At 40.7% G+C, this 16449-nt stretch overlaps 1 protein-coding gene across 1 annotated transcript in view; it reads left to right on the forward strand.

The window, feature by feature from the left end:
* Window positions 1-8270: 8270 nt before the first annotated feature.
* Window positions 8271-16449, forward strand: part of drp2 (dystrophin related protein 2) — a gene marked incomplete at its 3' end in the record, with an annotated part of 68641 nt that continues 60462 nt past the window's right edge. Inside the window, exons 1-2 of the mRNA XM_079228619.1 lie at window positions 8271-8288; window positions 12407-12581. Coding sequence (XP_079084745.1) covers window positions 12535-12581 — 47 coding nt within the window. The 5' untranslated portion in view covers window positions 8271-8288; window positions 12407-12534. The remainder of the gene's footprint in view (window positions 8289-12406; window positions 12582-16449) is intronic.

Consider the following 16449-nt stretch of genomic DNA (forward strand, 5'->3'; position numbering starts at 1 on the left):
TAGCAGGGATTTTAATTGGGGTTGCTAAATTACCTCTTTTCTCAACCAGGCGTTCCCTCTCCACACACCACTGCACGTTCAGAAGCAATGACGAGGTTGGCTTCTAATCAGCGTTGCTTACACAGTAATTGTAAGGCGGTATGCGCATTTATTTGTGTTAATTTTCTTTAATTAAGTCTAAACACAGCAGATGCACTTGTCAGTAAATTGGTATTTGAAAGACAAGGGTCTGTTTTAGTTTATTGACTTCCCCGGTTTTTATTTTATTTTAATTTTTGCACCAACTATGTAGATGTTAAATGTAAAACTATGGTTCTTATGTTTATTTATTTATTTGAACTTTACTCACATGATACTTTGCCTCGCCCGTCTGCTTCCAGTTGGCTACCTGAGGCTGGTCCTGTTATATTTTTAATATGGCATATGACGATATGATATTCTTCTCATAATGAAAAACGTAGTCTCTTCAAAAGCTTATAAAAAACTGCCCAATTTTGACATTTCTTTTATTAATAATTATCCGCTTATAGTGATCAATTTAATCGTGACAGACGTGATCACTGGGACAGGTTTCCACTGTGATTTAAAAAGACTCAATCTGTTTAAGATATGGACTGATATGTTTTAAAACCTTTTCAGTGTGCGTTGCTCTGCTTGCCCGTTGCCTTGTCGCATTCTGTAGACATTACACCACTGCAGACTGAAAGGATCGCATGCATCTTAAACATGACATTGCATTACTGAACACTTTCTTTTCCAGGGCTTACAATATGAAAGTGACATGTCAGGACATTTAGTGCACTTCATTTTGAGTTTTATTGGACTGGATATCAGCAGTTGTATTACATTTAAAAACCACAGTAGAATTGGATTTGTACATCTGGCCGCTCAGTCTGACAGGTGTTCCTCTGTGTTTTCAGCCGTTTGCTCTCTCTCTAGTTTGCTTAAGTTGTGCTTGAATTCAGCTGAGAAAAGTATTCAATTTGTGAAAATAATCAATATATTTTGCTTTGGCTTAAGTAATGAGCCTAAAAACAGCAGAGTTCATTTGCTGATTCATTCACGAGTAATTTCAAGCCTTGTGGTCTTCTGTTTTTATTTTGTAACTGATTCATATCTGCTTGTCGTTCTTTCAGGAATCGTTTTTAAAGCAAAGGAGCTATTTTTCCTTTGTTTATGCAGGATGAAATATCTGTCAACTGCTGCCTTTAAATAGATCCAAGCCTTCAAACTGTTACCTAAATTTGAACCCTGTGAAGCTCCGTTCATTAGTCATTAACATCATTAAAAAGATGACGTGTGAATCTCGAGGTGGATGTTTGCATGCACCGTGCCCACACACGCAGATTGAAATACATTATGATTAAATAAGCTGTGTGTGAGATTGCATAACAGGTGTTTCATCTTTCATTAAGGTCACACAGCTGTAGATTACATTTTCTTGAAAAAGACAGCGGGAGAGGCTGAGTTGACTGTACGAAATGAGAATGGGAGTGTTCACAATAAGCTCATTAAGAGGCTGTCTGTGCCAGTGACATCAACAAAACAGCTGAGTAAAGTGGACATTTTGCTGTAATCTATTTCTTGCTAGGGAAGCAGAGACCACTCAGGGCACACTGCAAAATGACTCCATTTTATCAAGTAATGTGTGCTTACGATTGAGGCCTAAAAGCCTTGTTTTCTTCAAAGAAAAACAAATGTTGGGGAGGTTATTCAGGGCGTCCCGGGTTTTTGAAGGAAACGTCGTGTTCTTTTGTTTTATGTTTGGTTGTTGGCATTTGAAGCACTTCAAAGGACACTCTCCTGGTTAAACAATTGCATCAGAAAGCATTTGGTTCTTCATTAAAAAGTCAAGAATTCTAGTGTATGTGAAAACTTAAATCTGATTTAATCAATATTTTATATTAATATTGAACCAAATTACTTATTGAAAGGTGTTTAGTGACAAACCCAAAGAAGAGTATGCACTTCTGCTTCAGTGTAAAGGAGACGTTTAGCCTCTTTAGCTCATGGCGTTGTTGTGAGGCCACAGCTACATTGTTGCTTTATTCACTCTCACTTCACCTAACAGGATTGTTTCCGGACGCAGCAGACAGCTGTTTTCTGCATAAAAACCAACCTCCGATAAACACACGTAGAATGCTTGCTCAGCACCAAATGCCAGCCAAAGTTAGAGAGCACATAGGGGCAGCAGCCAATGCGACTGTTGATATTTACCTCAGGGGATGGTGGAGGCAAAGCAATTTTATCTCTAGAGCAGAGCACCATTCAGACATAAGGCACTTCAAAGTGCTTTACAGGGGCATAACAATGTATGAAATTATTTAACATACCGTAAGATGTTCGGAAAACATTCAGACTGCATTTAAAAGGCAACAAAAGGCCAATAAGTAGTGAAATATTAGAAAGAAATTTGACGTTAAAAAGCAAAGAACGTTTTTTCTTCTTCTGTATCCTGTATAGACACAAACACCTTTAATGAGGATTAATACAAAATGTTGATTTAGAATTTGAATTTCAACTTTTTGAATTATGCTTCAAAGCTTCCAACTATTGGGTTCAGCCCTAGAATTGTGTTTTATCGATGAGTTTCATCTTGTGTTTACTGATTAAGAAGGCACTGTTTGACGCTGTTCATTGGCGGGGGATGTTGAATTACTGTGTCCCTGGCAGATGGTGAAGGGACAAGTCCATTTTGTTAACGAACTGGGCACCACAGGGAGCAGGACTCAAAAGCAGACTCAAGGCAAGGTAGTCGGGTGCAAAAAACAAGGTCTTTACAGACAGTGACAACAAAAACTACCCAGACGGTCTGGGCGTTACACATTTGACTGCATATGAGCAAATTCGCCAATGACCTATTTAACTGAGGAGGAAAGAGTTGCTGCACGTCCTCTTGTTTGTAGCCAGCAGAGTTTGCGTGTTGTGAGGCCCATTTTACTGTCAGAGTAATGTGCCCTTTAAATATCAGGAAAATTCTGCGCCGACTGTAGACCTGTTTTTTGTTGGTCTGTGGCGCAATCGCTTTCGGCTGCCTCAAGATAGTAATGCGGCAAAAAAAAGACAAACTTCATTGGCCTAAAACTAGCAATGAGAGTTGTGCTGCGCTTTGTGACAGGTCATAAGTGTTGAAAGTGTAGCTCTTTTGTTCTTTTTTTAATAAAGATGCACAAGCTATCTAAGATATTTCCATTTGATGAAACGGTGCAGCCATAAAAACATACAGTTTGAAACAGAGGTTTCAATATTTCAGTCAGTGTAAACGTCATTTGGTTTTAATGAAGAGGTGGGACAAGCCAATACTAAATATACAGTTACGAATATGATGGATTTGACAACCTTGATGTTATTTGAGGGAAATGAAAGGGGACATTTTAAGAGTTAACAGTGGGGAGAAGTACCTTGGTGTCCAGTATGGGTCTATAAAGCAAACTACTGCACTAAACTAAACTCAATCTATCACAGAATAATATTCTCCTTTGATTGTCAGTTGATGCTTTATAGCCGCTCTGGAAGCACTCACTGTGCAGTTGAATGAATCCATAAGCATAACAACCTGAACCTGATGCTAGAATCAAGACAATGAGCATCCTATTAAGTGTTCAAATAAAACTTCCACTTCCACCTCTAGCAGTAATGATGTTAATGTCAGCTGAGCACCTATTTCACCGTCAAGCTATCGCTTCAAACCCATATTTTCAGGCCAAAGAAATGGCACCATGTAAATATGAATAAACGTGTAGATACCATGTTTGCTCCTGGAGGGAATTACTTTCTCATTGAAAAGATAATAAAGTAGGTAGGGTATTGAAATAGGCAGTTGAAGGGCAAAACATTGCATGCATGACAATGTGCACTCGTTATGGGAGGAAGACGGCAGGAGGAAGAGGGGAAGTGAAAGTATTTCCTTTCTCCTGCTGTTCTGTTGGGGGCTTCCAATCACAAATCACTGTGCCACATGTCTGCAGACAAATGGAGTCAAGCTCGGGAAGAGTGCGGCAATGTTTCAAGGGAGAATAGTAACAGTTTGACAGCTGCCTGTACCCAGCAGAGGTGTGGAGGGTATAGCTGATGTAGTTTTTCTTACAGTAAGTGTGTGCCTTGCCTACTATTTAATAGACGGTATTGAAGAGTTCCTGTGTGTGTGTGTGTGGGTGGGTGTGTGCTGTGTCATTGGAGTCTCTCCAGTCCCTCCAGCAGTCTGTGACGGTTGCAGCTGTGAGGGGAAGCTCAGCTCGCTCATCCTGCATCAGCAGTAGAGAAGGGACTGAGAGCTGGAGGGTGTGTGTGTGTGTGTGTGTGTGTGTGTGTGTGTGTGTGTGTGTGTGTGTGTGTGTGTGTGTGTGCGTGTGTGCGTGTGTGCGCACCTTCCTCCCTTGTCCCTTCTAACTGGTGGATGTTGAGGGGCTGTGGGACAGCAGGACAGAGCAGCCAACCTCCACTAACCCCCATCAGGCACACGGCCAAGAGCCAGGACACCAGTAAACATGCAAACACACACATGCGCACATACAGAAATGCACGAGTACAGTTGACCGACTATATTTACCAGAAGGCCTCCTGGACATTGATACTCTGAGTCATTGTTGGCTTGGGATTTAATTGTTGAAGTTAAATCAGTGCTCACCACATTCAGTGAAGCCGAACCGCTAAGTTTTGGGCGTCCGTATCAGCGCTTGCCAGTTCTTTTGGAAAGAGCATAATGGGCTTTATCACTTCTGTTAAGTGTTTGTAATTGTGGGTGTAAAAGCATTTCCAAATCGTTGTTGGCTTAAGCTTACTGACAGAAGGATGTTTTCGCAAATACAGTTTGAAATTAGTTCCATTTCAGTATGTATATGTATATATTATTATTTAATTATTACATTTTCCTAAGGAAAGTCCCCAAGAAGATTACTAAATGAAGGAAAGGATATGGTTCACAACTGTAGTCGTGAACTTTGGTAAATGTCCTGCCTCCCCCTGTTAAATGCTTTCTACTGTTTCTAATAGCTGTAATCTAGATCAGTGGTTCCCAAGATACATTTAAGACAGCCACAACATAATTTAACTGGAACACAGCCCCCTAAAATGGGGGCAGAATTCTCCTTCCAGAGATCTCCTTAATGTGTTTGTGTTTATATGTTCCATGAATCAATACCAGACATATTGATGTCACATAGCAAAGAAAACGGCACAGCCTGGTCTTACAAGTGCATATAAGTCAATTGTACATGTTTAAAACACAACCATGAATAAAATATTAACATAAACCATAAGTATGAGTTGAGGACTCAAATGACTTGAGAGAGCTCCCCAAGTTATGGACATTTTTGTCGCGCTAGCTTGATGCTACACGCGATTAGCATACCTTTCTGTAAAGCTTACAACAGATTCCACCAAAAATGTCAAATCTCTTCTCAGGCAAAGCCTCAGCAGCGTATCAACCACATTGCATCCAGCAAAACCTTTTTTTTTTTCAGCAAAAAAACTGAAATATGACTTGAACCGTTGCTTCTCTCCGTGAAAAAGAGCTGTCTTTTCCGGTATCGACTATGGAATAAATTACCACTAGTTCTGCTTTATACTTGTCGTGTAAATTCCACAAATGTCGGAACATCAAACTCCATGGTGTCTGCGTTCATAATATTATCCGTAGTCCCACAACAGTGTCTGAATGAAGCCGCTACCAGCGCTACTTCTGGTGGAGCAGCAGCAGTTTGATTCAGCAACGGCAAGACAGCGGGTGGTGACGGGCGGAGCTTCTCAACGCTGATTCTCAACGCTGATTGGCTGACGCTTTATGACTCACGCGTTTTTGTCGCCGTAGTTGGGATATTTCAACTCTCGTCGCGCCGCGTCAAACGCGTCAGTCGCGTCGCCCGGCGGAAATGTCGCGCCTCCGCAACCTGTTGCGTCTGTGCATTGACTTTGCATGTAATCTGGTCGCGCGACAAATTTGTGTTGCGTTCGGTGTGAACACAGCATAAATCAGTGGTCCCCAACCTTTTAGAGTCACGGAACGGTTTTGTGTCAGACAATATTTTCACGGACCGGCCTTCACGGTGTGGGCGAAAAATGGGTAACGTATCACGGAACCTCTTGACATGTTACGTTTGAGGCTACGCACAGACTGATGTATCAGGTAATTTTTCAAAATAAAACATTTTTCCGACTTTTTTTCATGAATTCTAAATGACCGCTCGCGGTACTAAATGACCGCTCGCGTCCGGGTCGCTCTTGACGTGTTTTGGGAGGCGTTCAAGGTACAGCCAGAAAGTTAGAGCATTTTGAGTCTCTGCAGGTCACAAAATGTGGTGTTTGACTCATTTTGAGTAGCTAAAAGGGCTGTCAATCTCATTTGGATGGCTTTAGCTGGCTCCCATAGCCTCGCACGATTAAAAGGAAAGGTCTTTGACTAAAATCAACCTGAAAATGGCATAGTTAGGGCCAGTAGAATGAAAAAAAAAGAATTTAATATGCCAATATTTTATGATGATTTGAGGGCACAAAAGCATCATTTGGGTTGATTTAGTGTATATTACTGCTGTATGTGGATGTATTGAACACCATTAGTAATATAAAGGGAAATAAATAGCGTGTTATATGAGAAAATGTCACACAAATCATAGATGCTCCATTTTGGAGATTCACCTAAACTTCTGTACTAAAAGAATAACTAATAGTATTTGACTTCACTTAATCAAAGTCAAACTTTGCAGAGAGACTATTACCATATTGTGCTATTTTATAGTAGAATAAAAACCTTTCATATGAGTCATTTGAAAGAGCATAATAATCCTAGAAGTTCTTTTTTTTCTGTGTTCTATCATCAACCAATAAACCAGTCACACATATACTGCTATATACACCTCTTAACTAATCTCACAAGTGTTTTCTGTATGGTATACCTTGTGAAAGTATTCAAATAGCCCTTGTGGTTGAGGAGATAATCTGGATTTAGTATGGGTATGCAGACCATTTGGACATTTTGAGAAAACACAGCTGGGGCTGAACAAGAATATGTTAAAAAAAGTAAATTTTTGTTGCAAAAATATATAATTTTGTAACTTTGTTAAGCCTCCACAAATCCATCAAATGAAACAATTTAAAAATGAAAAAAATACACCCTTGAATTCCTCACATCTCATGCAAGTACCTGTGAACAGGGATCGCAAACAGACATTGCTTTGAATGAAGGAGTCCGAAGACAAAAAAGTTTGGGATCCAATGATCTCGATGGGTACTTTTCAGTGTCCTCAGATTATGCTCTCAACTTGACAAAATAGCATTTTCATACTACGAACCCTTGACAAGATAAACTGGATTTGGAGACACTGCCTTCATATCATTCATTCAAATGCTAGATTCCAAGATATTTAAGGCAGGTCTTTCTTGTAAAAGATGATGTATCTATAGATAATTCCTTGTTAGATAAAGGATCCAAAAATAAATCAACTTGGGACATACAAAGTCATCCAGACCACGAGTATTCAGTCTAAATACAGCTCTTTGAGGTGTATTTAGAGGAGAAGTACATGGGAGTCATCCTCTGGGCACCATGATTGCTTGGACAAAATTCCACTCCGTCCAAAAGTTTTGGGGATATTCCAGTCTGGATCAAAGTTGTGCAGCAACAGACTGACTGCCCATCATTGCTGTCCCTACAGCCATGCTGCTGGCGTGGCTAAAAGTCCAAGCAAAGAAAAGTGCCATAAAAAACTTCAGAAAACTCACTGTTAAAGTAACCTTTCCTGCCATGCTGTTATTTCTTTACATAGGGAATATGTTCTTGAGTTGGCCCTTTGCTGGTGTGCTTTTGGACCTTGTGCTCCTTATAATCAACTGTGGTAACATACTGTAGCAATGGAATCCAGAACCATTAGAGCAGTTTTTTCTGTGCACTGGTCAGAGAGTGTGTGTGGGTTGAAGGACATCAGGCAGATGGCCTTTTCTTCCCCTTGGTCTTGAGGAGTGGGGGGCCTTGTAGGTGTGAGCAGGAATGTACAAGCACAGAGAAGTCTTTGACAAAGAGAGACGTTTTTGCTTATTAGGTCACCCATCTCTCCCCATGTCTGCCCTCCCCTCCCTCTCTCTCTCTCTCTCTCTCTCTCTCTCTCTCTCTCTCTCTCTCTCTCTCTCTCTCTCCTCGGTTTGTTTCTTATATATTTCTGCATGCCCAATGTATCTCTTGATTCTCCACAAAGCCAATCAACAGACAAGGTAAATACATGTCAACGCTCAATTACCCGCAGTAACGTGAGTCTGAGACTGGACTGTTAACGCCGCAGCAAAGCTGTACTGTTAAGGTAGGCACTGCATAAAGTGAGAGAGCTGCATTTATCTGCAGAGCTCCGGTAATGAGAGTAACTGCAAGCTATCTTTTTGCTTCTCAGGGAAATCTCAGCTACAGTCTTGATTCCTTCAGATTAATATCAACGTGTAGACATGGTGTGGCGGCATAGAGGCTTTGATCCTCTGATGCTTTATCTGCACATTGAACTGTCTTTTCTCTTTTGCTCTGAAATCCAGCAAAGCTCTACGTGCTATCTTTTATCATCTTCAGCTTCTTTGATTTGAAATTCGCATATTGTCCAGAAAGGGTCCTTCCAGGTTGCCTTGGCTCGAGAGACGAAGAGGCAGATATACTGTCGGCACTGTTCACAAAATTGAGCAATTTTGAAAAGTGTTAAGCTATGATTTCTGAAGAAAAAAAAAGTCAAGAGCACATGGACTGAAGAGTTGTAGCCATAGCAGCAAGATGAATATTGTCTGTGTCACTTTGTGGCATGTTAGTGAAATCTCTGCTGGTTTTTCAGCGTCTTTTGAAAACACGCAGCACATACGTCTGACTGAGCAACTCCATATCCGATTAAGGCCGTAAATAATGCATGTTTAAAGCTTGAGTCATGTTTTTGAAGTTTAAAGCTGGAGACAGACCCACCTTGCACTTTGGGTTGATACATGCCTGCGTGATGCTGATGTGTCTACCAGAGGGAGACAATAGAGACATTTGCATGATATGATTTTTGTAGACATCATTTCCCTTCTGTGATGGCTTTTAATGTGTCTTGCAGAATACATTTTGAACGTATTGTTTTAAAATATTAAGCATGTTTATAAATGCATTCCGCCTGATAGAATGATTTATGAATTTGTCTTTATGTGAAACCCTGGCAGCTATCTGTGAAAAAGTTGAAAGAGAAGAGAGATTTGAGGTCGCAGACAGCGCTGTCTGTCACTCGCTTACCTCTTCACTCCAGAAACAAACCTCTCTCAGAGCTATCTCTCAGCTGCAGGGAATCCTCTCGTTGTCTGTCGGTGATGTGGTTGATGGTTGTCATTGTGCAACTCCATTTCACATTTGAAAGAGTCAGCTTTCCAAGACAAACAAACAATAATGCTGCCTTTCTGTTTCTTAAAAATTGTGTCATGTGGAGCCTCTGCTGCCTCATTTCCATGTTTTATTCACAAATACAGCCGTGAGGTGAATCAACTCTGTACACAATATGAAAGCGTTTAAAGTAAATATTTGAGCTCAAGTAAGGTCACGTGACCCCTGATTACCAGCGAAGAGAAAGAGATGGTGAAGACAGGACAGAGTGGGAGAGATGTACTGATTCATACAAGCCTCACCTACATTAACCGGAGCTGTCTGAGGAAGTAAAGGAAGGGTTTGGAAGCGGAGAAATAATGGGAGTCGGGGGGTGGGGGGGAGTAGAGGGTAAGTCTTTCCCTCCCGGTCACTGGGGAGTCGTTCACTCAAATTTTGACACGGCAACAAAAGTTCTTTCTTCTTGGTTCATTTTGGGCTCAATTTGTTTGAGACAAACCACCTGAGCCGAGAGAGAAGCGCTCAAAGGGAAACAGTGAGTTGTTAACCCTTTAGTGATCCCATCCAAAAAACAGCAATGGGAGATCTAATAACAACAAAGAATGTGTTTTTTTTGACAGAGCACACCGTTTTTTAACTATGTCCTCTACCAAACAGAGATGTCTATTTACAGTCGAAGTACATTATCAATGTGTGAAATCTTCGAGAAATAACATTTTACATATAAAGTAAACATTAGGGCTGTTACCAAAGATTCTTTTCTTGATTGATTCTTTTTTCGATATTAATCGATTAATCAGTAGTCAAAAAACATCAGAAAATGTCCATCCCAGTTTTCCAGAATCCAGAGTGAATTCTTCAGATGTCTTGTTTTGCCCGCTTAACAGTCCAAAACTCAAAGATATTCAGCTTTGAATCCCCTTTATTAAGTGTGCATGCATGCAAGGAATATTACTTTGTATCTCAATGTACAGAAGCTGTCTGAACAGCGAGAGAAAAGGACAACAAAGCAGAACAAATAAAGCAACAGAATAGACCAGACTGCTACGTACACAAGCTGTAATAACACTATTATTATTATTATTATTATTAAAAGTATTATATATACGAAAAGCAAAGAAAGGGAGTGAATGATATAAATACATGATTTAAAATAGAGAATAGCTGAAAATCCCCACATTGGAGATGCTTGCGCCAGAGATTCAAATAGATTGACTAATTGTTGTATCGCAAATAGATTGACTAATTGTTGTATCGCAAATAGATTGACTAATTGTTGTAGCATGAAACAATGTTAAATACGTATAATTAAAACAAGTATATTACCTATTGCCGGTATACAAACAAAGTACACCTATTATTTCAACAAAATATCCCATTAAATGGTCAAGGGCTTGCATTAAAAAAAAAATCTAATTGTGTGTGTGTGTGTGTGTGTGTGTGCGTGTGTGTGTGGGTGTGTCACCTTAGATGGATGGCTGACTGCTGCTGTAAAGGTTGGAGGTTGAGCCCTCCAGCAGGAAAGAATTGGATTGACCAGTTTAAAAAAACGATGTGATAAGAGCCTCCTGACGAAGCACAACGGAAGCTCCTGGTTATAGTGTGTGTGTGTGTGTGTGTGTGTGTGTGTGTGTGTGTGTGTGTGTGTTATAAGGCTTAAAGTGTTAGCTGAGAGGCCCAGCTGCTGCTGAGGTAAAGGTTGGGAAATGAATGGAAAAGACAAGGAGTCTCTGACAGCCTAGTGACCAAACAAGATTTATCATGACCTGTGAACCGGGGAAAGCTTCTTCTGACATTTATTATGGGATGTGTGTGTGTGTGTGTGTGTGTGGGAGGGGGGCGGGGGCTGTGTCCTTCATATGCTTTTCCCCCATAGCTCCATCAAGGGGATTGCACCTCTTCAAGTCTAGCCTCACATGCCCCCTCACTCTAAAAGTCTGTGAAAAAAGAGGCTTTTTGTCAGTGTTTGTTTCCTTGAGTTTAATGGAATGGAATAATGGGATGAAACTGCTGGCGTCTCATGATTTCAGGTTTTCTATCTTGCACACAGGACACAGTTATTCAATTTGACTCTGATTTGTTGACTTATTGTGTGTGTGTGGTGCTTCTTCAAATATTTGAGCACTTTGCATTGCACTTTCTTTAACAAGGTGGTTGTGTTACCTCGAGCTGGACCATAGAGGTATCTCTCTGCTGCTTCATTGTTCAGCTGATTTTTACCTATTTTGCTCAGAAATGCAGTTTCTGCCCTGCACAGTCTTTTCAATTTCTTGTCATGGACGACACGTATAATTCATGTTAAGGATTCATGTGTCCCAAGGTTTCCCCTTTCATTGATCAGGTCTTAACTTACAGTAAACCTGCTGCTCACCTCCCAAAATGGAGAATGTTATTAAGTCAATGAGGATTTTTACTTGTTGAAAATCAATTTCAGGGAACCCACTGAACATGTGTTGGTTTTAGAGTGGTTTGGTATCCATGTGGTCTAATGTTAAAATGAGTAAAGATAAAGTACCTTTTTGTTTATCGAAACATGAGTCAATCCCATTTAAAATTGTAGTGGTTACAGTGGCTATATGTTGTTCTCTGCTCACTCATTCTGAGTGGGGGTTTATGCTGCAAACAGCGGCTGCACCTGAGAGACAACAAGTTGGAAGGCTAATCACACACTAGAACAGCGGTTTATAATAATAGATAGGAATTTACTGCTCTGGAAAGTTGTCATTGTAGAAATCAATCTATATGTTGGTTTGACGATTGCAATGTAAATGGTAGAAACTCTTTATTCATGTTGCAAAGTAATCTACCATGGATTTGTGCTTGAATGTATTTGATAGACCAGTGCAGTGCCTTGATAGATGATGTTGTGTTGTGGCAAAAATCAAACATTTTATGGAGTTTTGTGAATTTTAGTTGAACAATCCGTTGTTTTGTCTTCCACAACGTCTTGTTTGATAGACCTCTGAGGTTTCCAACTTTGGCTTTTATATATCCGAACAAAACATTACTTATTAGCAGGCTCAATCCCAAACAGGGGAAATAAGTTGTCTGTCACACTGACCTGGGTGTCCCCCTGCTATTTCTTGTCCTTAGCTGCGGGGCGGCCCTCGTGGCCAGGATGCCACTGTGTGCCGTGCCAGTCCACAGTGGACGGTGAGGGCCAGGAGGAGGGGACCGAGTGCAGGAGCCTGAGAGGTGGCGGCCCGCACCAAACAGGAGAAATGAACCTCTGCTGGAACGAGATCAAACGCAAGTCCCACAACATCCGGTAAGAGGACTTTTATAGTGCCGTTTATTGTAACGGTCTGGAGGGATGGATGGACACTGTTTGTATCTGAGAGAGAGAGAGAAGTGGCTGCATAAGCAAACTTCAGTGGAGATCGTCCGTTCTGTGACAACAATAGCTGCAAACCGCCGATTGTATTTCTAACCGTTCTGCCGTTCTCAAAATAAATGGAAATGTTAATTTCTTTTAGGATTTTGTCAAGAAACAGATTATTTTCCCAAGGAAACATCTGATCAGTTTCAGCTCCAATCTGTTTGTTCGTTAGCCAGTAACTAGCCGGTACCTACCGGACCGAAAAGCAACGCAAATTTCGGTGCTTCCTTCCGGTGCCTGAGCCGATTTAAATACTTTTTTTTTTTACACTACTCTGTAAAGTTGCACGGTATATAGATACTAAAAAGGTAGCCCGCACGCTAAAAACGATTATTAAAATAGCGCGGATCAGAGCGCACTCGCTGCTCTGCTTTCTGTCTGCCTGCATGCAGAGCGGGGCTCGAGGGGGCGGGGCTTCCAGCGCTCACACACACACAGTGCGCGCACACAGAGATCGCTGGAGACACGAGCACGAGGTTTTGAACGTCCGTCCTCGGCTTTCTGGAACAAATCTCTCCAGTTGATATGAATGATGACGTGTAGTCCAGTAAAGCAGCAGTTTTAGGATCCAACAGTGTCTGAGTTCTGTTGCACACGATCCCATCAGGCCACCTGATGCTTGTGTCTGTTCTTTTTTTAAATATATATTTTTATAGTTTGAAGTTAAAAGGTTTGAAGCTGTAGTTTGAAGTGTGTTTTGTATGTACTTATTTATTTATATATATAGTATACTTAAAACAGTTAATAATATTGTTCAATTTGAAGAAAAAAAATTGCTTTGGCAATAAAAAAGTATCGGTTCAGGCACCGTTTAGGCACCGGTATCGTTTTAAAAGTATCGGTTTAGCAACGGTATTTTGAAAAAAACCCAAACGATACCCATCCCTAGTTATATATAGATATGTAATGGAAATAATAAAAGCCATCTTCTCAGTGTGTCTGACGGCTTTTGGCTGAACCAAAGTTATGATATTATACAGACAGACTCTTAATTGCTGCATAATTAGTACTTTTCTACCTGAAAATTAAGTGAGAACTGTACTTTTAATTGCTGTTTCACTTGTCTTTACTTGTTTGAATCTGTGGGGAATTGTGCTAATGTGTGTTTAGGTCACACAGGGACATGGAGCCTAATAAGGTCTAACATCTCTATACTGTCGCTTTCGTTGTTTATTTTCCATTTTCCTCCGATTAGTCTTGTCGCCATTCACAGTCAGCTTTAAGGCAATTAAAAACGTATTGTCTGTGCTGTCACACAATAATGCATATTTTTTGATTATCTTGCTGCTAGTCAAACAGACTTTGTCGCAGTTCCTTCCTGTCAGCTTAATTATTGATATTGCTATGGGTTAATACTGCCACAAGTTACACTGGTGCAAAACAATTAGAGGGCATTGTTCTTTGATGCTTAATTGGAAACTTGCCGCATCATTTCTGTTTCTTCTATTCAACTGGCATCCTGTTTAGACAATTGGCCCCTTAATTGCTTACTTGACCCTGCTGTATCTAGGAGGGAGGGGGAGGTTAGCTGTGAAATTGGTTAAGACAGTTTCCCCTGCAGCCGCGTGTAATGAGATCACTATGGATGGCCTCCAGTGGATGTTTATATCAGAGCTGCACTCTGACTTCATCAGGCTGAGAGAGAAAGGGATGGAGGGGAAGAGAGAGCAGACAGCTGGTATTAAATCATCACAGAGGAGAGATGGGATGCAGGGAAACGGGCGGAGCAGAGGCAAAGAAGAATGCAAGAACGAATGAATGAGAAAGAGCTTCACTGAAAAGCTGTCTAACCTTGAGGGTGAGAGCTGTCCAGAGAAAACGTCTGACTGCGTTTATTGGCAGCGGCTGGACAAGTGCAGACGACTCGCGTTATAATGGCCTGTCTGGCATTGATTGACAGGTGGTTGAGGCTCCGTTCTAAGTCATGGCTGCTTCCTTCTATCCTTTTAAACGGTTGTAGGCCTACATTACACCTTATAGTTTGCTGCACCTTGATAGGATATACATTAACTGTTCTCTTTTCTTTGGTACTCTTAAGCTACTCATTTCTAAATAAGAGTCTGCAGCCGAGCAAGAAGCTGTTTGAGGTTGCACTCAATGCTAATATCTGCATGCTAATATGCTTACAATGACAATGCTAATAGGCAAATAATTGCAAAGTAGTGCTGTAGACAGCAACACATGCTGTCAAACTTTCCTCAAACTTGCAGCCATTATTCACTCATTGTTATTATTATTGTTTAAGGAGAGATGAAAACAAAAATCGGACTCTTAGGATTTCACTTTTCATTGAAACTAAAATGGCTATAACATGTGCATTATCAAATAAATTACAGCGATAGCCCATTAAAACAAATTTACTCATATATAGGCCTATGAACAAATGAATAAACTAATAGCCTGTAGCCTGTGCCATTCTATAAAATAAAAGACTTGGCTTTATTGAGACTGTCTATTGATCTCCTCCACTGCGTTTCATTGCTCGAGCAGCGCCGCCCCTAACAATACAACATTTAGATGCTTCATGAATAAAGTGTGATTACTATTCCTAATTTCATGGGCTATTTGTGACTTTTTGGGAAATGCATATTAAAACAACAACGAAACGATGCATTCAAATATTGATTTGGACGTTGATTACCATGGCAACGGTTGAAGCTTGGAAGGGTCAGTCTTACGCTGGCCTCCCTAGGGTCCCGTTGTTCGCAGGGCTAAAGAATAATCCTTGCTCCAAAATTTGGACGCTGATGTGAAAGCAGCCTTAAAAAAAAAAAAGACAAATTAAGATAAGGAGTTAATAGCGCACAAAATGCATTCTCTAAATGTTTACAGATGGCAGAGCGCCACAGAGAATTTATCAGTGTGACACAGCGTCGCTCAGCTAATTGGACTCAGCGCTGATAACAGAAGGTTATGGACTTGATCACTTTTTTGGCAACTTGTATGGAAAGTAAGCAAAATCATTACACTGTGAGCCGTTCTACAAACACTCACCAGCTGCGTAGCATGTGTTATTGACTGCAAAACAGTGCTTTGATGCCATGGGCAAAAAGCTGTAGACATGCTGTTCTTATTGCTGTGTGTTTCGTGCTATATCAAGTTGTGGTTTAATGTCTTACACAGGATTGAGATGATAGCACCAAACAAGTGGACCGCAACATTGTTTTGCGATGTCTCTCATAATCACTGCTGACTGATTATGAATATATAAAAAGACATCTATTCCTGCAAGCTTATTGCTGAGGCCATACAGCCATCTGTAACTATTGTGTATGGAAATACAGTATGAGAGTGGGCGGTTTCAGGGAATTTCAGCTATTTACTCAGAGGAGAAAATTTTTTATGGCCATGTAATTCACTTAATGGACAATCAGGGAATTATCTCATTTTACATTCTTTCATGTGTGTTCATCTGCCTGGAGTGTGCACAGCTTTTACACATCTCAAAAAAGAAATACATCTCAAAAAAGAAATTGAAGCACATGGCTACTTCCTCCAGTCAAGCTAAGCTAACCAGCTGCTGGCTGCAGCTTCTTATTCACACAGAGTGGTATTGATCTCCTCATCTCTGCAGGAAACTGACAAGCATTTACCCCAAAACATGTCAGACTATTCCTTTAAAGTCAGCTCAAAGGGATGCACTGATCAGTGTGTATTTGTATCTCATCTCTTGCTCAGCGTATGTTAGTGCTAGCGATGTGATCAAGCCCTATTTCCACTGAGACCAGCCGTGCTTTCCAATCTATGGCAGTCAAAC

This window comes from Taurulus bubalis, assembly GCF_910589615.1.
Source record: "Taurulus bubalis genome assembly, chromosome: 13".
Lineage (NCBI taxonomy): Eukaryota > Metazoa > Chordata > Actinopteri > Perciformes > Cottidae > Taurulus > Taurulus bubalis.